Source organism: Salvelinus namaycush, chromosome 17, assembly GCF_016432855.1.
Source record: "Salvelinus namaycush isolate Seneca chromosome 17, SaNama_1.0, whole genome shotgun sequence".
Classification (NCBI taxonomy): domain Eukaryota; kingdom Metazoa; phylum Chordata; class Actinopteri; order Salmoniformes; family Salmonidae; genus Salvelinus; species Salvelinus namaycush.
Window position 1 is genome coordinate 37,412,212 of NC_052323.1, and position 25,737 is coordinate 37,437,948.

Below are 25,737 nucleotides of genomic sequence, written 5' to 3' on the forward strand. Positions count from 1 at the left end.
TCTGCTCGAGTAGTATTTTACTAGGTGTCTTTCCATTTTTCTGGGGGGGGGGGGGGGGTTTATTGATACACCATACAAAGTGTAATAAATACCTTAACCATGCTCAAAGCCAAAGGGTCTGTGTTTTTAATATATTTTTACCCATCTAACAATAGGTGCCCATCTTTGCGAGGCAGTGGAAAACCTCCCTGGTCTTTGTGGTTGAATCTGTGTTTGAAATTCACTGCTCAAACTGAGGGACCTTACAGATAATGTGTGGGGTACAGAGATGAGGTAGTCATTTAAAAAATCATGTTAAAACACTATTATTGCACACAGAGTCCATACAACTTATTATGTGACTTGTTCAGCACATTTTTACTCCTGAACTTGTTTAGGCTCCTTACCATGACAAAAGAGGCTGAATACTTATTGACTAAAGACATTTCAGATTTTCACTTTTGTAAACATTTCTAAAAACATAAATCTACTTTGACATTATGGCGTATTGTGTGTAGGCCAGTGACACAAACATCTACATTTAATCCATTTTAAATTCAGCCTGTAACACAACACGAGGTGGACAACGCCTAGGGTGTGAATACTTTCTGAAGGCTCTGTGAGTGTCAATTAAAACTTGTCCTTTCGTTCTTTTCTGTCCAGGAAGCAGAACATGCCTATACATCAGTCAAACGCCTAACATTGAACTTTGTGTTTACAATCACATTGATTTGTTCATTTTGCCTGTCATTGATTTCCCAAGGCAATAGTCTGTGAAAACATAAGTTTAGTTGCAACCCAAAGTAAGGACTTTATGTCACAACGTCCCATTGAAACGATTCTCTCTCTCTCTCTCTCTCTCTCTCTCTCTCTCTCTCTCTCTCTCTCTCTCTCTCTCTCTCTCTCTCTCTCTCTCTCTCTCTCTCTCTCTCTCTCTCTCTCTCTCTCTCTCTCTCTCTCTCTCTCTCTCTCTCTCTCTCTCTCTCTCTCTCTCTCTCTCTCTCTCTCTCTCTCTCTCTCTCTCTCTCTCTCTCTCTCTCTCTCTCTCTCTCTCTCTCTCTCTCTCTCTCTCTCTCTCTCTCTCTCTCTCTCTCTCTCTCCAGAGGCAGAGCATGGCTATGCATCAGTGTTGCCCTTCTACAGTCCAGGGGACTCTGATAAGAAGCGGAAGCAGAAGAACAAGAAGCTGCAGGCTGCCGGTAGTAACAGGTGATTATATAACTCTCTAACTGACTAGTCTGTCTGACAGCTAGCTAGGGACGGGATGTGACTCTCTGAAACTACTAGTCTGTCTGACAGCTAGCTAGGGACGGGATGTGGCTCTCTGAAACTACTAGTCTGTCTGACAGCTAGCTAGGGACGGGATGTGGCTCTCTGAAACTACTAGTCTGTCTGACAGCTAGCTAGGGACGGGATGTGACTCTCTAACTGACTAGTCTGTCTGACAGCTAGCTAGGGACGGGGTGTGACTCTCTGAAACTACTAGTCTGTCTGTCTGACAGCTAGCTAGGGACGGGATGTTACTCTCTAACTGACTAGTCTGTCTGACAGATAGCTAGGGACGGGATGTGACTCTCTGAAACTACTAGTCTGTCTGACAGCTAGCTAGGGACGGGGTGTGACTCTCTGAAACTACTAGTCTGTCTGACAGCTAGCTAGGGACGGGATGTGACTCTCTGAAACTACTAGTCTGTCTGACAGCTAGCTAGGGACGGGGTGTGACTCTCTGAAACTACTAGTCTGTCTGACAGCTAGCTAGGGACGGGGTGTGACTCTCTGAAACTACTAGTCTGTCTGACAGCTAGCTAGGGACGGGATGTGACTCTCTAACTGACTAGTCTGTCTGACAGCTAGCTAGGGACGGGATGTGACTCTCTGAAACTACTAGTCTGTCTGTCTGACAGCTAGCTAGGGACGGGGTGTGACTCTCTGAAACTACTAGTCTGTCTGTCTGACAGCTAGCTAGGGACGGGATGTGGCTCTCTGAAACTACTAGTCTGTCTGACAGCTAGCTAGGGACGGGGTGTGGCTCTCTGAAACTACTAGTCTGTCTGACAGCTAGCTAGGGACGGGATGTGACTCTCTGAAACTACTAGTCTGTCTGACAGCTAGCTAGGGACGGGATGTGACTCTCTAACTGACTAGTCTGTCTGACAGCTAGCTAGGGACGGGGTGTGACTCTCTGAAACTACTAGTCTGTCTGTCTGACAGCTAGCTAGGGACGGGGTGTGGCTCTCTGAAACTACTAGTCTGTCTGTCTGACAGCTAGCTAGGGACGGGATGTGACTCTCTGAAACTACTAGTCTGTCTGACAGCTAGCTAGGGACGGGGTGTGACTCTCTGAAACTACTAGTCTGTCTGACAGCTAGCTAGGGACGGGATGTGACTCTCTGAAACTACTAGTCTGTCTGACAGCTAGCTAGGGACGGGGTGTGACTCTCTGAAACTACTAGTCTGTCTGACAGCTAGCTAGGGACGGGGTGTGACTCTCTGAAACTACTAGTCTGTCTGACAGCTAGCTAGGGACGGGATGTGACTCTCTAACTGACTAGTCTGTCTGACAGCTAGCTAGGGACGGGATGTGACTCTCTGAAACTACTAGTCTGTCTGTCTGACAGCTAGCTAGGGACGGGGTGTGACTCTCTGAAACTACTAGTCTGTCTGTCTGACAGCTAGCTAGGGACGGGATGTGGCTCTCTGAAACTACTAGTCTGTCTGACAGCTAGCTAGGGACGGGGTGTGGCTCTCTGAAACTACTAGTCTGTCTGACAGCTAGCTAGGGACGGGATGTGGCTCTCTGAAACTACTAGTCTGTCTGACAGCTAGCTAGGGACGGGGTGTGGCTCTCTGAAACTACTAGTCTGTCTGACAGCTAGCTAGGGACGGGATGTGGCTCTCTGAAACTACTAGTCTGTCTGACAGCTAGCTAGGGACGGGATGTGGCTCTCTGAAACTACTAGTCTGTCTGACAGCTAGCTAGGGACGGGGTGTGGCTGTAGTCAGCATTTGGTTGCACTGGAGAATGTGTGCTGACTAGTATACTTTTTATTGTTAAAATGATATGTTATGAATCTGAAATACGTAACAATGACTTTATGCTTTAGTGCTTTATAAACTCACTAATAATGAATTGTGCTGTCTATGTCCACAGGACAGTCCATAATGAGTTGGAGAAGCACAGGTAAAGAACCATTCTATCCTGTGACATTCTACCTTTGGCAACCACTGTGTAGATTTACATTAGTACATTTTCTAATTATAATAGTAACAACACAAGACACCTGTTAAAAGAGCCACTGAACACACAGATTGACAAGCGTGTTTTTCTGTTGTTCATTAGAAGAAGAAAAACTTCAGCACTTGGAGGTGTGTTTCCTGTCAGATTCTGCGTTTGGTTAATGATGTTCCAGTCGCTAGCTGCAGCGAACTGAATAGAGGTTCACCCTATGTTAGTGGGCAAATGGACATCGTTTGGTTAATGATGTTCCAGTCGCTAGCTGCAGCGAACTGAATAGAGGTTCACCCCATGTTAGTGGGCAAATGGACATCGTTTGGTTAATGATGTTCCAGTCGCTAGCTGCAGCGAACTGAATAGAGGTTCACCCTATGTTAGTGGGCAAATGGACATCGTTTGGTTAATGATGTTCCAGTCGCTAGCTGCAGCGAACTGAATAGAGGTTCACCCTATGTTAGTGGGCAAATGGACATCGTTTGGTTAATGATGTTCCAGTCGCTAGCTGCAGCGAACTGAATAGAGGTTCACCCCATGTTAGTGGGCAAATGGACATCGTCAAATCAAAACCCAACCTTCACTTCCTTGTTGTGACGCACAGATGTTCCAAACTTAGTTTTAGATGACTGACTTTTTAAAATGTATTTAGTTCTTATTTTTATTTTAAAAATGGTATCTAGTTTCATGCTATCTAGTTGGTAGTTACAGTCTTGTCCCATCGCTGCAACTCCCGTACGGACTCGGGAGAGGCGAAGGTCGAGAGCCGTGCGTCCGCCGAAACACGACCCAACCAAGCCGCACTGCTTCCTGACACAATGCCCACTTAACCTGGACGCCAGCCACACCAATGTGTCGGAGGAAACACCGTACACCTGGCGATCGTGTCAGCGTGCACTGTGCCTGGCCTAGTGCGCGATGGGTCAGGAACATCCCTGCTGGCCAAACCCTCCCCTAACCCGGACGACGCTGGGCCAATTGTGCGCCGTCCCATGGATCTCCCGGTCACGGCCGGCTGCGACTGAGTCTGGACTCGAACCAGGATCTCTAGTGGCACAGCTAGCACTGCGCCAATCGAGAGGCAGATAATGACTTTATGACCACAATTATCCTATTTACACTTTGTAGTCAATTTTGACACAATAATAACTGTCTGTGACTCATATCGATGCCACACGCCGTTTCAAAGGGATTCGTTGCTTTTTAAAGACAGCCACTCCTTAACATCTTATTTCATTTCATCTTTAAGTGCAACTGGGCTTGAGTTTATTAAATAAATTAAGTAGCCTTGTCTGAGCCAGAACGGCCCATAGGGCAGGAGTCCATCTCCTGTTTCTGTAGAGTGAACCAGAACGGCCCATAGGGCAGGAGTCCATCTCCTGTTTCTGTAGAGTGAACCAGAACGGCCCATAGGGCAGGAGTCCATCTCCTGTTTCTGTAGAGTGAACCAGAACGGCCCATAGGGCAGGAGTCCATCTCCTGTTTCTGTAGAGTGAACCAGAACGGCCCATAGGGCAGGAGTCCATCTCCTGTTTCTGTAGAGTGAACCAGAACGGCCCATAGGGCAGGAGTCCATCTCCTGTTTCTGTAGAGTGAACCAGAACGGCCCATAGGGCAGGAGTCCATCTCCTGTTTCTGTAGAGTGAACCAGAACGGCCCATAGGGCAGGAGTCCATCTCCTGTTTCTGTAGTGTGAACCAGAACGGCCCATAGGGCAGGAGTCCATCTCCTGTTTCTGTAGAGTGAACCAGAACGGCCCATAGGGCAGGAGTCCATCTCCTGTTTCTGTAGAGTGAACCAGAACGGCCCATAGGGCAGGAGTCCATCTCCTGTTTCTGTAGAGTGAACCAGAACGGCCCATAGGGCAGGAGTCCATCTCCTGTTTCTGTAGAGTGAACCAGAACGGCCCATAGGGCAGGAGTCCATCTCCTGTTTCTGTACAGTGAACCAGAACGGCCCATAGGGCAGGAGTCCATCTCCTGTTTCTGTAGAGTGAACCAGAACGGCCCATAGGGCAGGAGTCCATCTCCTGTTTCTGTAGAGTGAACCAGAACGGCCCATAGGGCAGGAGTCCATCTCCTGTTTCTGTAGAGTGAACCAGAACGGCCCATAGGGCAGGAGTCCATCTCCTGTTTCTGTAGAGTGAACCAGAACGGCCCATAGGGCAGGAGTCCATCTCCTGTTTCTGTAGAGTGAACCAGAACGGCCCATAGGGCAGGAGTCCATCTCCTGTTTCTGTAGAGTGAACCAGAACGGCCCATAGGGCAGGAGTCCATCTCCTGTTTCTGTAGAGTGAACCAGAACGGCCCATAGGGCAGGAGTCCATCTCCTGTTTCTGTAGAGTGAACCAGACGGCCCATAGGGCAGGAGTCCATCTCCTGTTTCTGTAGAGTGAACCAGAACGGCCCATAGGGCAGGAGTCCATCTCCTGTTTCTGTCCAGTGAACCAGAACGGCCCATAGGGCAGGAGTCCATCTCCTGTTTCTGTAGAGTGAACCAGAACGGCCCATAGGGCAGGAGTCCATCTCCTGTTTCTGTAGAGTGAACCAGAACGGCCCATAGGGCAGGAGTCCATCTCCTGTTTCTGTAGAGTGAACCAGAACGGCCCATAGGGCAGGAGTCCATCTCCTGTTTCTGTAGAGTGGACCAGAACGGCCCATAGGGCAGGAGTCCATCTACTGTTTCTGTAGAGTGAACCAGAACGGCCCATAGGGCAGGAGTCCATCTACTGTTTCTGTAGAGTGAACCAGAACGGCCCATAGGGCAGGAGTCCATCTACTGTTTCTGTAGAGTGAACCAGAACGGCCCATAGGGCAGGAGTCCATCTACTGTTTCTGTACAGTGAACCAGACGGCCCAGAGGGCAGGAGTCCATCTCCTGTTTCTGTAGAGTGAACCAGAACGGCCCATAGGGCAGGAGTCCATCTCCTGTTTCTGTAGAGTGAACCAGAACGGCCCATAGGGCAGGAGTCCATCTCCTGTTTCTGTAGAGTGAACCAGAACGGCCCATAGGGCAGGAGTCCATCTCCTGTTTCTGTAGAGTGAACCAGAACGGCCCATAGGGCAGGAGTCCATCTCCTGTTTCTGTAGAGTGAACCAGAACGGCCCATAGGGCAGGAGTCCATCTCCTGTTTCTGTAGAGTGAACCAGAACGGCCCATAGGGCAGGAGTCCATCTACTGTTTCTGTACAGTGAACCAGAACGGCCCATAGGGCAGGAGTCCATCTCCTGTTTCTGTAGAGTGAACCAGAACGGCCCAGAGGGCAGGAGTCCATCTCCTGTTTCTGTAGAGTGAACCAGAACGGCCCATAGGGCAGGAGTCCATCTCCTGTTTCTGTAGAGTGAACCAGAACGGCCCATAGGGCAGGAGTCCATCTACTGTTTCTGTACAGTGAACCAGAACGGCCCATAGGGCAGGAGTCCATCTCCTGTTTCTGTAGAGTGGACCAGAACGGCCCATAGGGCAGGAGTCCATCTCCTGTTTCTGTACAGTGAACCAGAACGGCCCATAGGGCAGGAGTCCATCTCCTGTTTCTGTACAGTGAACCAGAACGGCCCATAGGGCAGGAGTCCATCTCCTGTTTCTATACAGTGAACCAGAACGGCCCATAGGGCAGGAGTCCATCTCCTGTTTCTGTACAGTGAACCAGAACGGCCCATAGGGCAGGAGTCCATCTCCTGTTTCTGTAGTGTGAACCAGAACGGCCCATAGGGCAGGAGTCCATCTCCTGTTTCTGTAGAGTGAACAAGAACGGCCCAGAGGGCAGGAGTCCATCTCCTGTTTCTGTAGAGTGAACCAGAACGGCCCATAGGGCAGGAGTCCATCTCCTGTTTCTGTACAGTGAACCAGAACGGCCCATAGGGCAGGAGTCCATCTCCTGTTTCTGTACAGTGAACCAGAATGGCCCAGAGGGCAGGAGTCCATCTCCTGTTTCTGTAGAGTGAACCAGAACGGCCCATAGGGCAGGAGTCCATCTCCTGTTTCTGTAGAGTGAACCAGAACGGCCCATAGGGCAGGAGTCCATCTCCTGTTTCTGTACAGTGAACCAGAACGGCCCATAGGGCAGGAGTCCATCTCCTGTTTCTGTAGAGTGAACCAGAACGGCCCATAGGGCAGGAGTCCATCTCCTGTTTCTGTAGAGTGAACCAGAACGGCCCATAGGGCAGGAGTCCATCTCCTGTTTCTGTAGAGTGAACCAGAACGGCCCATAGGGCAGGAGTCCATCTCCTGTTTCTGTACAGTGAACCAGAACGGCCCATAGGGCAGGAGTCCATCTCCTGTTTCTGTAGAGTGAACCAGAACGGCCCATAGGGCAGGAGTCCATCTCCTGTTTCTGTAGAGTGAACCAGAACGGCCCATAGGGCAGGAGTCCATCTCCTGTTTCTGTAGAGTGAACCAGAACGGCCCAGAGGGCAGGAGTCCATCTCCTGTTTCTGTAGAGTGAACCAGAACGGCCCATAGGGCAGGAGTCCATCTCCTGTTTCTGTAGAGTGAACCAGAACGGCCCATAGGGCAGGAGTCCATCTACTGTTTCTGTACAGTGAACCAGAACGGCCCATAGGGCAGGAGTCCATCTCCTGTTTCTGTAGAGTGGACCAGAACGGCCCATAGGGCAGGAGTCCATCTCCTGTTTCTGTACAGTGAACCAGAACGGCCCATAGGGCAGGAGTCCATCTCCTGTTTCTGTAGAGTGAACCAGAACGGCCCATAGGGCAGGAGTCCATCTCCTGTTTCTATACAGTGAACCAGAACGGCCCATAGGGCAGGAGTCCATCTCCTGTTTCTGTACAGTGAACCAGAACGGCCCATAGGGCAGGAGTCCATCTCCTGTTTCTGTAGTGTGAACCAGAACGGCCCATAGGGCAGGAGTCCATCTCCTGTTTCTGTAGAGTGAACAAGAACGGCCCAGAGGGCAGGAGTCCATCTCCTGTTTCTGTAGAGTGAACCAGAACGGCCCATAGGGCAGGAGTCCATCTCCTGTTTCTGTACAGTGAACCAGAACGGCCCATAGGGCAGGAGTCCATCTCCTGTTTCTGTACAGTGAACCAGAACGGCCCAGAGGGCAGGAGTCCATCTCCTGTTTCTGTAGAGTGAACCAGAACGGCCCATAGGGCAGGAGTCCATCTCCTGTTTCTGTAGAGTGAACCAGAACGGCCCATAGGGCAGGAGTCCATCTCCTGTTTCTGTACAGTGAACCAGAACGGCCCATAGGGCAGGAGTCCATCTCCTGTTTCTGTAGAGTGAACCAGAACGGCCCATAGGGCAGGAGTCCATCTCCTGTTTCTGTAGAGTTTAACCAGAACGGCCCATAGGGCAGGAGTCCATCTCCTGTTTCTGTAGAGTGAACCAGAACGGCCCATAGGGCAGGAGTCCATCTCCTGTTTCTGTACAGTGAACCAGAACGGCCCATAGGGCAGGAGTCCATCTCCTGTTTCTGTAGAGTGAACCAGAACGGCCCATAGGGCAGGAGTCCATCTCCTGTTTCTGTAGAGTGAACCAGAACGGCCCATAGGGCAGGAGTCCATCTCCTGTTTCTGTAGAGTGAACCAGAACGGCCCATAGGGCAGGAGTCCATCTCCTGTTTCTGTAGAGTGAACCAGAACGGCCCATAGGGCAGGAGTCCATCTCCTGTTTCTGTAGAGTGAACCAGACGGCCCATAGGGCAGGAGTCCATCTCCTGTTTCTGTAGAGTGAACCAGAACGGCCCATAGGGCAGGAGTCCATCTCCTGTTTCTGTAGAGTGAACCAGACGGCCCATAGGGCAGGAGTCCATCTCCTGTTTCTGTCCAGTGAACCAGAACGGCCCATAGGGCAGGAGTCCATCTCCTGTTTCTGAACAGTGAACCAGAACGGCCCATAGGGCAGGAGTCCATCTCCTGTTTCTGTATAGTGAACCAGAACGGCCCATAGGGCAGGAGTCCATCTACTGTTTCTGTACAGTGAACCAGAACGGCCCATAGGGCAGGAGTCCATCTCCTGTTTCTGTAGAGTGAACCAGACGGCCCATAGGGCAGGAGTCCATCTCCTGTTTCTGTCCAGTGAACCAGAACGGCCCAGAGGGCAGGAGTCCATCTACTGTTTCTGTAGAGTGAACCAGAACGGCCCAGAGGGCAGGAGTCCATCTACTGTTTCTGTAGAGTGAACCAGAACGGCCCATAGGGCAGGAGTCCATCTCCTGTTTCTGTAGAGTGAACCAGAATGGCCCATAGGGCAGGAGTCCATCTCCTGTTTCTGTATAGTGAACCAGAACGGCCCATAGGGCAGGAGTCCATCTCCTGTTTCTGTAGAGTGAGCCAGAACGGCCCATAGGGCAGGAGTCCATCTCCTGTTTCTGTAGAGTGAACCAGAACGGCCCATAGGGCAGGAGTCCATCTCCTGTTTCTGTAGAGTGAGCCAGAACAGCCCATAGGGCAGGAGTCCATCTCCTGTTTCTGTAGAGTGAACCAGAACGGCCCATAGGGCAGGAGTCCATCTCCTGTTTCTGTCCAGTGAACCAGAACGGCCCAGAGGGCAGGAGTCCATCTACTGTTTCTGTAGAGTGAACCAGAACGGCCCAGAGGGCAGGAGTCCATCTACTGTTTCTGTAGAGTGAACCAGAACGGCCCATAGGGCAGGAGTCCATCTCCTGTTTCTGTATAGTGAACCAGAACGGCCCATAGGGCAGGAGTCCATCTCCTGTTTCTGTAGAGTGAGCCAGAACGGCCCATAGGGCAGGAGTCCATCTCCTGTTTCTGTAGAGTGAACCAGAACGGCCCATAGGGCAGGAGTCCATCTCCTGTTTCTGTAGAGTGAGCCAGAACGGCCCATAGGGCAGGAGTCCATCTCCTGTTTCTGTAGAGTGAACCAGAACGGCCCATAGGGCAGGAGTCCATCTCCTGTTTCTGTATAGTGAACCAGAACGGCCCATAGGGCAGGAGTCCATCTCCTGTTTCTGTAGAGTGAACCAGAACGGCCCGTAGGGCAGGAGTCCATCTCCTGTTTCTGTAGAGTGAACCAGAACCGCCCATAGGGCAGGAGTCCATCTCCTGTTTCTGTAGAGTGAACCAGAACGGCCCATAGGGCAGGAGTCCATCTCCTGTTTCTGAACAGTGAACCAGAACGGCCCATAGGGCAGGAGACCATCTCCTGTTTCTGTAGAGTGAACCAGAACGGCCCATAGGGCAGGAGTCCATCTCCTGTTTCTGTAGAGTGAACCAGAACGGCCCATAGGGCAGGAGTCCATCTCCTGTTTCTGTAGAGTGAACCAGAACGGCCCATAGGGCAGGAGTCCATCTCCTGTTTCTGTAGAGTGAACCAGAACGGCCCATAGGGCAGGAGTCCATCTCCTGTTTCTGTAGAGTGAACCAGAACGGCCCATAGGGCAGGAGACCATCTCCTGTTTCTGTAGAGTGAACCAGAACGGCCCATAGGGCAGGAGTCCATCTCCTGTTTCTGTAGAGTGAACCAGAACGGCCCATAGGGCAGGAGTCCATCTCCTGTTTCTGTAGAGTGAACCAGAACGGCCCATAGGGCAGGAGTCCATCTCCTGTTTCTGTACAGTGAACCAGAACGGCCCATAGGGCAGGAGTCCATCTACTGTTTCTATACAGTGAGCCAGAACGGCCCATAGGGCAGGAGTCCATCTCCTGTTTCTGTAGAGTGAACCAGAACGGCCCATAGGGCAGGAGTCCATCTCCTGTTTCTATACAGTGAGCCAGAACGGCCCATAGGGCAGGAGTCCATCTCCTGTTTCTGTAGAGTGAACCAGAACGGCCCATAGGGCAGGAGTCCATCTCCTGTTTCTATACAGTGAGCCAGAACGGCCCATAGGGCAGGAGTCCATCTCCTGTTTCTGTAGAGTGAACCAGAACGGCCCATAGGGCAGGAGTCCATCTCCTGTTTCTGTAGAGTGAACCAGAACGGCCCATAGGGCAGGAGTCCATCTCCTGTTGCTGAACAGTGAACCAGAACGGTCCATAGGGCAGGAGTCCATCTCCTGTTGCTGAACAGTGAACTAGAACGGCCCATAGGGCAGGAGTCCATCTCCTGTTTCTGTAGAGTGAACCAGAACGGCCCATAGGGCAGGAGTCCATCTCCTGTTTCTGTAGAGTGGACCAGAACGGCCCGTAGGGCAGGAGTCCATCTCCTGTTTCTGTAGAGTGAACCAGAACGGCCCATAGGGCAGGAGTCCATCTCCTGTTTCTGTAGAGTGAACCAGAACGGCCCATAGGGCAGGAGTCCATCTCCTGTTTCTGTAGAGTGAACCAGAACGGCCCATAGGGCAGGAGTCCATCTCCTGTTTCTGTAGAGTGAACCAGAACGGCCCATAGGGCAGGAGTCCATCTCCTGTTTCTGTAGAGTGAACCAGAACGGCCCATAGGGCAGGAGTCCATCTCCTGTTTCTGTAGAATGAACCAGAACGGCCCGTAGGGCAGGAGACCATCTCCTGTTTCTGTAGAGTGAACCAGAACGGCCCATAGGGCAGGAGTCCATCTCCTGTTTCTGTAGAGTGAACCAGAACGGCCCATAGGGCAGGAGTCCATCTCCTGTTTCTGTAGAGTGAACCAGAACGGCCCATAGGGCAGGAGTCCATCTCCTGTTTCTGTAGAGTGAACCAGAACGGCCCATAGGGCAGGAGTCCATCTCCTGTTTCTGTAGAGTGAACCAGAACGGCCCATAGGGCAGGAGTCCATCTCCTGTTTCTGGAGAGTGATGCAGCTTAATGTACAGTACACCCCCTGGACAGGGCGCTAGTCTATGGCAGGGTCTAGTTCATGAATAGTTATATAACTATAACAGACGTGCTCAGTTGAGACATTGTTTCATTGTGTTGTTGTAACAGACGTGCTCAGTTGAGACATTGTTTCATTGTGTTGTTGTAACAGACGTGCTCAGTTGAGACATTGTTTCATTGTGTTGTTGTAACAGACGTGCTCAGTTGAGACATTGTTTCATTGTGTTGTTGTAACAGACGTGCTCAGTTGAGACATTGTTTCATTGTGTTGTTGTAACAGACGTGCTCAGTTGAGACATTGTTTCATTGTGTTGTTGTAACAGACGTGCTCAGTTGAGACATTGTTTCATTGTGTTGTTGTAACAGACGTGCTCAGTTGAGAGATTGTTTCATTGTGTTGTTGTAACAGACGTGCTCAGTTGAGACATTGTTTCATTGTGTTGTTGTAACAGACGTGCTCAGTTGAGACATTGTTTCATTGTGTTGTTGTAACAGACGTGCTCAGTTGAGACACCACCTGGAACAGTTGAAGCAGCAGGTTCCTCAGTTGTCTGACTCCATGAGAAACACCACCCTGAACCTGCTGAGACGGGCTGAGACACACATCAAGGTGAGATGAACACACAGCTAAAACCTACCCACTACCCCTAAACCCTACCCTAAACCCTACCCACTACCCTAAACCCTACCCACTACCCTAAACCCTACCCACCACCCTAAACCCTACCCACTACCCTAAACCCTACCCACTACCCGACCAACTACCCTAAACCCTACCCACTACCCTACCCACTACCCTAACCCTAAACACTACCCTAAACTCTACCCACTACCCTAAACCCTACCCTACCCACTACCCTAAACCCTACCCACTACCCTAAACTCTACCCCTAAACACTACCCTAAACCCTACCCACTACCCTAAACCCTACCATTACCCTAAACCTACCCACTACCCTAACGCTAAACACTACCCTAAACCCTACCCACTACCCTAACCCTAAACACTACCCTAAACCCTACCCTAACCCTACCCATTACCCACTACCCTACCCACTACCCTAAACCCTACCCTAACCCTAAACACTACCCTAAACACTACCCTAAACCCTACCCACTACCCTAAACCCTAACCATTACCCTAAACTCTACCCCCTACCCTAACCCTAAACATTACCCTAAACCCTAACCACTACCCTTAACCCTACCCATTACCCTACTCACTACCCTGAACCCTAACCACTACCCTAAACCCTACCCACTACCCTAAAACACCCCACTACCCTAAATCCTACCCACTACCCAAAACATTACCCACTACCCTAAACCTAACCACTACCCTAAATACTACCCTTAACCCTAACCACTACCCTAAACACTACCCTTAACCCTAACCACTATCTTTAACCCTACCCACCACCCTGAACCCTAACCACTACCCTAAACCCTACCCACTACCCTAAACCCTAAACACTACCCTTAACCCTACCTACTACCCTAAACCCTAACCACTACCCTGAACCCTACCCACCACCCTAAACCCTACCCACCACCCTAAACCCTACCCACCACCCTAAACCCTACCCACCACCCTTAACCCTACCCACCACCCTAAATCCTACCCACCACCCTAAACCCTACCCACCACCCTGAACCCTACCCACCACCCTAAACCCTACCCACCACCCTGAACCCTACCCACCACCCTGAACCCTACCCACCACCCTAAACCCTACCCACCACCCTAAACCCTACCCACCACCCTAAACCCTACCCACCACCCTTAACCCTACCCACCACCCTAAACCCTACCCACCACCCTAAACCCTACCCACTACACTACCGTAAACCCTACCCACCACCCTGAACCCTACCCACCACCCTAAACCCTACCCATCACCCTAAACCCTACCCACCACCCACCACCCTTAACCCTACCCACCACCCTAAACCCTACCCACCACCCTAAACCCTACCCACCACCCTAAAACCTACCCACTACACTACCGTAAACCCTACCCACCACCCTGAACCCTACCCACCACCCTAAACCCTACCCACCACCCTGAACCCTACCCACCACCCTGAACCCTACCCACCACCCTGAACCCTACCCACCACACGACCCTAAACTCTACCCACTACCCTGAACCCTACCCACCACCCTGAACCAAACCCACCACCCTACCCACCACCCTAAACCCTACCCACCACCCTAAACCCTACCCACCACCCTGAACCCTACCCACCACCCTAAACCCTACCCACCACCCTAAACCCTACCCACCACCCTGAACCCTACCCACTACCCTTAACCCTACCCACCACCCTGAACCCTACCCACCACCCTGCACCCTAACCACTACCCTTAACCCTACCCACCACCCTAAACCCTACCCACCACCCTGAACCCTACCCACCACCCTAAACCCTACCCACCACCCTGAACCCTACCCACCACCCTGAACCCTACCCACCACCCTGAACCCTACCCACCACCCTAAACCCTACCCACCACCCTTAACCCTACCCACCACCCTGAACCCTACCCACCACCCTGAACCCTAACCACTACCCTTAACCCTACCCACCACCATAAACCCTACCCACCACCCTAAACCCTACCCACCACCCTAAACCCTACCCACCACCCTAAACCCTACCCACCACCCTTAACCCTACCCACCACCCTAAATCCTACCCACCACCCTAAACCCTACCCACCACCCTGAACCCTACCCACCACCCTAAACCCTACCCACCACCCTGAACCCTACCCACCACCCTAAACCCTACCCACTACACTACCGTAAACCCTAACCACCACCCTGAACCCTACCCACCACCCTAAACCCTACCCACCACCCTAAACCCTACCCACCACCCTAAACCCTACCCACCACCCTGAACCCTACCCACCACCCTAAACCCTACCCACCACCCTGAACCCTACCCACCACCCTAAACCCTACCCACCACCCTAAACCCTACCCACCACCCTTAACCCTACCCACCACCCTAAACCCTACCCACCACCCTTAACCCTACCCACCACCCTAAACCCTACCCACCACCCTAAACCCTACCCACTACACTACCGTAAACCCTACCCACCACCCTGAACTCTACCCACCACCCTAAACCCTACCCACCACCCTAAACCCTACCCACCACCCTTAACCCTACCCACCACCCTAAACCCTACCCACCACCCTAAACCCTACCCACCACCCTAAAACCTACCCACTACACTACCGTAAACCCTACCCACCACCCTGAACCCTACCCACCACCCTAAACCCTACCCACCACCCTAAACCCTACCCACCACCCTTAACCCTACCCACCACCCTAAACCCTACCCACCACTCTTAACCCTACCCACCACCCTGAACCCTACCCACCACACGACCCTAAACTCTACCCACTACCCTGAACCCTACCCACCACCCTGAACCCAACCCACCACCCTACCCACCACCCTAAACCCTACCCACCACCCTTAACCCTACCCACCACCCTAAACCCTACCCACCACCCTAAACCCTACCCACCACCCTAAACCCTACCCACTACCCTTAACCCTACCCACCACCCTGAACCCTACCCACCACCCTGCACCCTAACCACTACCCTTAACCCTACCCACCACCCTAAACCCTACCCACCACCCTGAACCCTACCCACCACCCTAAACCCTACCCACCACCCTGAACCCTACCCACCACCCTGAACCCTACCCACCACCCTGAACCCTACCCACCACCCTGAACCCTAACCACTACCCTTAACCCTACCCACCACCATAAACCCTACCCACCACCCTAAACCCTACCCACCACCCTAAACCCTACCCACCACCCTGAACCCTACCCAACACCCTGAACCCTACCCACCACCCTGAACCCTACCCACCACCCTGAACCCTACCCACCACCCTGAACCCTACCCACCACCCTGAACCCTAACCACTACCCTTAACCCTACCCACCACCCTAAAACCTACCCACCACCCTGAACCCTACCCACCACCCTGAAACCTACTCACCACCCTGAACCCTAACCACCACTCTAAACCCTACCCACCACCATAAACCCTACCCACCACCCTGAACCCTAACCACCACCCTAAACCCTACCCACCACCCTGAACCCTACCCACCACCCTGAACCCTACCCACCACCCTGAACCCTAACCACCACCCTGAACCCTACCCACCACCCTGAACCCTAACCACCACCCTAAACCCTACCCACCACCCTGAACCCTAACCACCACCCTGAACCCTACCCACCACCCTAAACCCTACCCACCACCCTAAACCCTACCCACCACCCTGAACCCTACCCACCACCCTGAACCCTACCCACCACCCTAAACCCTACCCACCACCCTAAACCCTACCCACCACCCTAAACCCTACCCACCACCCTGAACCCTACCCATCACCCTAAACCCTACCCACCACCCTGAACCCTACCCACCACCCTGAACCCTACCCATCACCCTAAACCCTACCCACCACCCTGAACCCTAACCACCACCCTGAACCCTACCCACCACCCTGAACCCTACCCACCACCCTGAACCCTACCCACCACCCTGAACCCTATCCACCACCCTGAACCCTAACCACTACCCTTAAAGGGATACTTAGGGATTCTGACGATGAGGCCCTTTATCTACTTCCCCAGAGTCATGGATGATCTCATGGACACCATTTTCACATCTCTGTCCAGTATGAAGGAAGTTGGAGGTAGTTTCACAGGGCCAATGCTAACTAGCGTTAGCGCAATGACTGAAAGTCTATGGCTATCTGCTAGCATTCTCTCTCTCTCTCTCTCTCTCTCTCTCTCTCTCTCTCTCTCCTCTCTCATCTCTCTCTCAATTCAATTTCAATTCAATGTTCAATTCAAGGGGCTTTATTGGCATGGGAAACATGTGTTAACATTGCCAAAGCAAGTGAGGTAGATAATATACAAAAGTGAAATAAACAATCTCTCTCTCTCTCATATCTCTCCTCTCTCTCTCATCTCTCTCCTCTCTCTCTCTCCCCTCTCTCTCTGTCTCTCTCTCTCTCTCTCTCTCTCTCATCTCTCTCTCTATCTCATCTTTCTCCTCTGTCTCTCTCTCCTCTCTCTCTCCTCTCTCTCTCCCCTCTCTCTCTCCCCTCTCATCTCTCTCTCTATCTCTCCTCTCTCTCCTCTCTCTCTCTCCTCTCTCTCTCCCCTCTCATCTCTCTCTCTCCCCTCTCATCTCTCTCTCTGTCTCTCTCTCTCTCTCCCCTCTCTCTCTATCTCTCCTCTCTCTCTCTCTCTCTCTCTCTCTCTCTCTCTCTCTCTCTCTCTCTCTCTCTCTCTCCCCTCTCATCTCTCTCTCTATCTCTCCTCTCTCCTTCCCCCCATCAGAAGCTGCAGGAGCAGGATGAACGTGCGGAGCAGTTAAAGGGTCGTCTGCGTTGGGAGCAGAGTGAGCTGAGGGTGAGGCTGGAGCAGCTACAGGGCCCTGGGGGTCTGACTGGTCTGGGGGGTCTGACTGGTCTGGGCCTGGGGGGTCTCACTGGTCTGGGAGGAACAGGAGTGGTCTCAGAGAGGATGAGGAACGACAGCCTGGGATCAGCAGCCATGTCCTCTTCGGAGAGATCTGACTCTGACAGAGGTGAGTCTCTCAGTCGTCACAGCTCTCTCCTCCAATCACAGCTCTCTTACCCATGTTTAGTAACCATGCAGAGCTCTCTTACCCATGTTTAGTAACCAAGCACAGCTCTCTTACCCATGTTTAGTAACCAATCACAGCTCTCTTACCCATGTTTAGTAACCAATCACAGCTCTCTTACCCATGTTTAGTAACCAAGCACAGCTCTCTTACCCATGTTTAGTAACCAATCACAGCTCTCTTACCCATGTTTAGTAACCAATCACAGCTCTCTTACCCATGTTTAGTAACCAAGCACAGCTCTCTTACCCATGTTTAGTAACCAATCACAGCTCTCTTACCCATGTTTAGTAACCAATCACAGCTCTCTTACCCATGTTTAGTAACCAATCACAGCTCTCTTACCCATGTTTAGTAACCAATCACAGCTCTCTTACCCATGTTTAGTAACCAATCACAGCTCCTTTACCCATGTTTAGTATCTCTCTAAACGTAACCTGGGGATATCCATTTGTTAGGGAGTACATCTTCAGCAGGAGATGAGATGGTCTCGGTCCCAGCTCTTCTCCGTGTTCGATGTTCTCTTCTCAGGGATATGAGATGGTCTCGGTCCCAGCTCTTCTCCGTGTTCAGTGTTCTCTTCTCAGGGATATGAGATGGTCTCGGTCCCAGCTCTTCTCCGTGTTCGATGTTCTCTTCTCAGGGATATGAGATGGTCTCGGTCCCAGCTCTTCTCCGTGTTCAGTGTTCTCTTCTCAGGGATATGAGATGGTCTCGGTCCCAGCTCTTCTCTGTGTTCAGTGTTCTCTTCTCAGGGATATGAGATGGTCTCGGTCCCAGCTCTTCTCCGTGTTCAGTGTTCTCTTCTCAGGGATATGAGATGGTCTCGGTCCCAGCTCTTCTCTGTGTTCAGTGTTCTCTTCTCAGGGATATGAGATGGTCTCGGTCCCAGCTCTTCTCCGTGTTCAGTGTTCTCTTCTCAGGGAGATGAGATGGTGTCGGTCCCAGCTCTTCTCCGTGTTCAGTGTTCTCTGTTCTCTGTTCGGTGTTCATCTCCATTTTCAAATGTTAGGGAAGTAGGTCTACAACTTCAGGTTTTGTCGACCGAAGTGTCCGGAGGTGTTCATGTTTAAAGTTATTCAGCTTAATGTTTCATATCAGAGAAATACGGTGTCTTAAGTACAACTAAAACACACATTGATTTTAACCAGAAGATTTTAGGAGAAATTTGAGTCTGCGATTGAACAGATTTTCTTCCCCCCCCCAGTCATATTTGACATTTTATAGATTGTCTTTGATAACCTGAGATGTGTTGTTTTTTTGTTGTTTGTTTTTTGCAGAAGACGTGGAGGTTGATGTGGAGAGTATAGTGTTTGACTGTCTGGACTCTGATGGACTGGGGACGGTCCCTCACACAGGCACAGATCACTGTTACTCCAGCGGCCCCGCCTGGGCCGGGCTATGACCTACCTACCGCTGTATACAACACACACACCTCTGGAGCGACACACCGGCGTCTTACGTCAGATAGTGCGACGATTCCCACCTGCACCGTCGGATTTTAAAGGGACGAGCGTCGCGTTGGAGTGACGCCACCTGACGTAAGACAATGGGGACACAAAGGAGGAAAAACATTCCAAATAAGACAAACATTACCATACAGGAACAGGACAGCTGGAACAACCTCAACAACATTACTGTACAGGAACAGGACAGCTGGAACAACCTCAACAACATTACTGTACAGGAACAGGACAGCTGGAACAACCTCAACAACATTACTGTACAGGAACAGGACAGCTGGAACAACCTCAACAACATTACTGTACAGGAACAGGACAGCTGGAACAACCTCAACAACATTACTGTACAGGAACAGGACAGCTGGAACAACCTCAACAACATTACTGTACAGGAACAGGACAGCTGGAACAACCTCAACAACATTACTGTACAGGAACAGGACAGCTGGAACAACCTCAACAACATTACTGTACAGGAACAGGACAGCTGGAACAACCTCAACAACATTACTGTACAGGAACAGGACAGCTGGAACAACCTCAACATTACTGTACAGGAACAGGACAGCTGGAACAACCTCAACAACATTACTGTACAGGAACAGGACAGCTGGAACAACCTCAACAACATTACTGTACAGGAACAGGACAGCTGGAACAACCTCAACAACATTACTGTACAGGAACAGGACAGCTGGAACAACCTCAACAACATTACTGTACAGGAACAGGACAGCTGGAACAACCTCAACAACATTACTGTACAGGAACAGGACAAGGTGGACTACATACAACAACAACCGGGGAAAAGTGATCACTTTTCAAAAATGTTTTATTTTATCTAACTTCTCATTCAGCTCTGACTTACTGTGAGCTGAATCTGTTTTTAAAATATATATTTTGCTCAAATCTCTGAGCAGGTTATCTTAGTCTGACCTCTTAAACAGCATCCACTCAAGGACAGTCCAACCATCATTTGGGTGGGTGCTTCTATTTGTCCTATTTCACACCCGTGTGTATTTTAAGCATGTGTGAATTGGAAATGTGTTTTGTTTCCATGTCCCAACTCTCCCCCTGAGACGCCTTCAGAGTCACAGCCTGGGTTAGCCATTACCATTAGGGTTAAGTGCCTTGCTCAAGGGCATATCGGCAGATTTTTCACCTTGTCTGCTTGGAGATTCAAACTAGCATCCTTTCGGGTTACTGGCCCGACACGCTAACCGCTAGGCTAGCTGCCGTTGTATGAATGGCGGTAGGAATCACTTTCTTTACCACAGTATCATTGACTTCAAATAGAAACAACAGGGTAGTATTCATTAGAAAACATACCGAAACAAGGAGAGACTACCTGTCCAATAAGAAAAGCTCTGGTTTGTTTTCCGTTGCAAAACGTTTTGCCACCCTGTGCTCTAATGAATACGACCCGTGTAATGAAGGCGATTCGACCGAGCGTCATGGATTGAATAGGTGCTCACTGTCCACAAGCGTTATGAAGACACCAGGGGTGTGTCCCAAAGGGCACCCTGTTTCCTATGTAGTGCACTACTTTACACAGGACCCAATAATGTAGTGCACTACTTTACACAGGACCCAATGATGTAGTGCACTACTTTACACAGGACCCAATAATGTAGTGCACTACTTTACACAGGACCCAATAATGTAGTGCACTACTTTACACAGGACCCAATAATGTAGTGCACTACTTTACACAGGACCCAATAATGTAGTGCACTACTTTACACAGGACCCAATAATGTAGTGCACTACTTTACACAGGACCCAATAATGTAGTGCACTACTTTACACAGGACCCAATAATGTAGTGCACTACTTTACACAGGACCCAATAATGTAGTGCACTACTTTACACAGGACCCAATAATGTAGTGCACTACTTTACACAGGACCCAATAATGTAGTGCACTACTTTACACAGGACCCAATGATGTAGTGCACTACTTTACACAGGACCCAATAATGTAGTGCACTACTTTACACAGGACCCAATAATGTAGTGCACTACTTTAGACAGGGCCCAATAATGTAGTGCACTACTTTAGACAGGGCCCAATGATGTAGTGCACTACTTTAGACAGGGCCAAATAATGTAGTGCACTACTTTAGACAGGGCCCAATGATGTAGTGCACTACTTTACACAGGACCCAATAATGTAGTGCACTACTTTAGACAGGGCCCAATGATGTAGTGCACTACTTTAGACAGGGCCAAATAATGTAGTGCACTACTTTAGACAGGGCCCAATGATGTAGTGCACTACTTTACACAGGACCCAATAATGTAGTGCACTACTTTAGACAGGGCCAAATAATGTAGTGCACTACTTTAGACAGGACCCAATGATGTAGTGCACTACTTTAGACAGGGCCCAATAATGTAGTGCACTACCTTAGACAGGGCCCAATAATGTAGTGCACTACCTTAGACAGGGCCCAATGATGTAGTGCACTACCTTAGACAGGGCCCAATGATGTAGTGCACGATATAGGGCAGGGTTTCCCAACTAGTGGCCGGCCAGTAGCTGATTGTATTTATTTATTGTTGTACATCAGACTATAAAAACACCATCAAAACAATTTGATTTAATCTACTAATTATCTGTAATTATTTTCCGGACCCAGTCTACTAATTATCTGTAATTATGTTATGAATAATTATGCTTTTTTTTGGGCCGCGGTTGAATCTAGTTGATGTTCATAGGGAACAGGAAACCCGTAGGAACCCTTAGGAACCCTCAGGAACCCTTAGGAACCCGTAGGAACCCTCAGAAACCCGTAGGAACCCTTAGGAACCCTCAGGAACCCTTAGGAACCCTCAGGAACCCTCGGGAACCCTCAGGAACCCTTAGGAACCCTCAGAAACCCGTAGGAACCCTCAGGAACCCGTAGGAACCTTTAGGAACCCGTAGGAACCCGTATCAGTTCACCGCACGGTGCTACAATCTGTTGCTCTGAGGTCTTCTTCACAATATCTCTATATTGGAAAACGCTGCCTGAAACTCTCCCGCCTTTCGCTCCAGCTAACAAGCTTCAGGAATATTATAAGGTATTGTCACCATGTACAGCACTTATTAAGTCTGTAGTCTGTCTGTTCTGTTATTGTGACTGAGTCTGTCTGTTCTGTTATTGTGACCGAGTCTGTTCTGTTCTGTTATTGTGACCGAGTCTGTTCTGATCTGTTATTGTGACCGAGTCTGTTCTGTTCTGTTATTGTGACCGAGTCTGTTCTGATCTGTTATTGTGACCGAGTCTGTCCTTTATTTGATTTCATTTATATTTGTTATTTTGTTTTGTTGCACAAAACTATCCACACAGCACTTCTTCTTTGCATCCCAAAAAGCACAATAATTCCCTTTTCTAGTGCACTACTGTTGACCAGGCTCCATAAGGCTTCGGTTAATGTAGTGCACTATATACGACAGGGGTTCTCAAACTTTCATCAGGGACCCCCCCCCCCCTCATAATCAGAACTGGAGTGAGATAAAAACCAAAATACATCATTCAAGTAATTATACGAGGACGAGGGCAGTGCATGGCTTCCCTCCGTATGGAGCCTCCCACCACACTATTCTGATCCAGCATAAATTGTCGCTTAAGAACATGCATTGTATTACAATCTCAAAAATTATTCCACGGATCCCTTGGACAAAATGTGTTTAATCTGTTGTAAGTAATATTCATTAAACCCCTTGGTCTGGCTGCTGACCCCCTGCAGTACAGACCCCACTTTGAGAACCCCTGGTCTGGTTGCTGACCCCCTGCAGTACAGACCCCACTTTGAGAACCCCTGGTCTGGCTGCTGACCCCCTGCAGTACAGACCCCACTTTGAGAATCCCTGGTCTGGCTGCTGACCCCCTGCAGTACAGACCCCACTTTGAGAACCCCTGGTCTGGCTGCTGACCCCCTGCAGTACAGACCCCACTTTGAGAACCCCTGGTCTGGTTGCTGACCCCCTGCAGTACAAACCCCACTTTGAGAACCCCTGGTCTGGCTGCTAACCCCCTGCAGTACAGACCCCACTTTGAGAACCCCTGGTCTGGTTGCTGACCCCCTGCAGTACAGACCCCACTTTGAGAACCCCTGGTCTGGCTGCTGACCCCCTGCAGTACAGACCCCACTTTGAGAACCCCTGGTCTGGCTGCTGACCCCCTGCAGTACAGACCCCACTTTGAGAACCGCTGGTCTGGCTGCTGACCCCCTGCAGTACAGACCCCACTTTGAGAACCCCTGGTCTGGCTGCTGACCCCCTGCAGTACAGACCCCACTTTGAGAACCCCTGGTCTGGCTGCTGACCCCCTGCAGTACAGACCCCACTTTGAGAACCCCTGGTCTGGCTGCTGACCCCCTGCAGTACAGACCCCACTTTGAGAACCCCTGGTCTGGCTGCTGACCCCCTGCAGTACAGACCCCACTTTGAGAACCCCTGGTCTGGCTGCTGACCCCCTGCAGTACAGACCCCACTTTGAGAACCCCTGGTCTGGTTGCTGACCCCCTGCAGTACAGACCCCACTTTGAGAACCCCTAGTCTGGCTGCTGACCCCCTGCAGTACAGACCCCACTTTGAGAACCCCTAGTACAGGGTATAGGGTGCTATTTGGTGATGTACCCCTTTTATCTTATAAAGGTTGTGGGTAATATCACTCTGAGCAATGCTTCTACTGAACTAGGGGTGAGTTTCTCCAGAAAACATAGACAATGATCTGAAAGCTTAAAGATAATCTATCTATTGGATTTGAGATGATATTATATGTTTTTAGGAAACGTACCCTTGAATTTTCCCGGACACAAATTAAGATTACTGTAGTCCTGGACAAAACATTATGTTTGATATAGATTTTCCTTTGAGCTTGCTTTTTAATCCACGGCTGAGGCAGGGATTCAATCCGGTGGCGGGTTATAGGCATCGCGGGTTATAGGCCTCGCGGTTTTTAAAGGCAATGTTCCCACATCCGTGGAGAACCCATTCACAGTAAAACGCTACATATTGCAGCTCAATCGGAAATGACCTTTAAAAACCGCAATGCCTATAGCCCGCGATCGGATTTAATCCGGTTTAAATCGTGCGACCAGGAAACCACCATCTTTTAGTTACCATATTGTAACAAGACTGTTTGTGCTTCATGAGTTTAACAGTTTAATTAGTTTCATGTTTCTGACGTGGACATTTATGGAACTCATAGGAAATGCAGTCCTCTTTGCTAAGTGTCCATAGGAAATGCAGTCCTCTTTGCTAAGTGTCCATAGGAAATGCAGTCCTCTTTGCTAAGTGTCCATAGGAAATGCAGTCCTCTTTGCTAAGTGTCCATAGGAAATGCAGTCCTCTTTGCTAAGTGTCCATAGGAAATGCAGTCCTCTTTGCTAAGTGTCCATAGGGGTGCTTTAATGATGCATTTTTTTTGCAAACATTTGATTGACAATTGCTCGTATGAACTTGAAGCCATTCTATCTGGATTTCAAGTCATTGAATATGCATTACTCAGTATATCTTGATTACACCTGCAACAGATGCCACCATGTTAGGAAAGCTGTACATGTTTGGGGCAAAAAGCATTATTTTGATATGTAATCCAGTACCTGCAGTTTACATGTATCTGTAGCTTTGGATGCCAGGCTTCGCCAACGAGACCAGATGTGGAAGGATGGCTCCGCGAGACGACTGCAACGGTCTTACAAGTACCCGTCTACTAAAACGAAACTCACTGTGGATTTGATCCTCTGAGTTGACTGTTACCCACTGAGGTGACTGACTGACTGCCTGCCTGACTGTTACCCACTGAGGTGACTGACTGCCTGCCTTCAGGATGTTACCCACTGAGGTGACTGACTGCCTGTTACCCACTGAGGTGACTGACTGCCTGACTGCCTGTTACCCACTGAGGTGACTGACTGACTGCCTTCAGGATGTTACCCACTGAGGTGACTGACTGCCTGGATGTTACCCACTGAGGTGACTGACTGCCTGCCTGCCTGTTACCCACTGAGGTGACTTACTGACTGCCTTCAGGATGTTACCCACTGAGGTGACTGACTGCCTGTTACCCACTGAGGTGACTGACTGCCTGGATGTTACCCACTGAGGTGACTGACTGCCTGCCTGCCTGTTACCCACTGAGGTGACTGACTGACTGCCTTCAGGATGTTAATACCCCAACAAGATGCCTTATGACCTTGTCATTGCAACAAGAAAATGTCTGTATGCACTCTGTATGCACTCTGTATGCACTCTGTATGCACTTACAAGTCTTCCTCTGTCCCAGTACTATTATGTAGCATTTGTATACTAGGGTATGTATGCCTTTTGTATGAATAAATATTTGTAATATTTAATACTAATCACTTCCTTGTTATTCAAAAGGCAGTATGAGATTATTTGAGGAAGACAAATGAAGACAAAAAAGATTCAGAAAATGAAAATATTTATTAGTATTCATCAATAAGTCGATAGTGTTGCTCAAACATAGCACATTCATACATTTTGTATTCATTCATTTTCTTAAAAAAAAATAATAATCTCAGGTCCTTGTGTACTTTTATAGCCGCTCATGAGCTAAAAGTGGTACCCGAAAATGGTGTACTACGTCATACACGTGTACCATGTCATTGCTCCTCCTCTCG

The 25,737-nt window shown here is 50.0% G+C and overlaps 1 protein-coding gene across 1 annotated transcript in view; it reads left to right on the plus strand.

Moving 5' to 3' along the window:
- Positions 1 to 19,063, plus strand: part of mxd3 (MAX dimerization protein 3) — a 39,877-nt gene extending 20,814 nt beyond the window's left edge. Inside the window, exons 2-6 of the mRNA XM_039012008.1 lie at positions 1,083 to 1,188; positions 3,131 to 3,160; positions 12,417 to 12,531; positions 17,331 to 17,580; positions 18,918 to 19,063. Coding sequence (XP_038867936.1) covers positions 1,083 to 1,188; positions 3,131 to 3,160; positions 12,417 to 12,531; positions 17,331 to 17,580; positions 18,918 to 19,042 — 626 coding nt within the window. The 3' untranslated portion in view covers positions 19,043 to 19,063. The remainder of the gene's footprint in view (positions 1 to 1,082; positions 1,189 to 3,130; positions 3,161 to 12,416; positions 12,532 to 17,330; positions 17,581 to 18,917) is intronic.
- Positions 19,064 to 25,737: the final 6,674 nt, after the last annotated feature.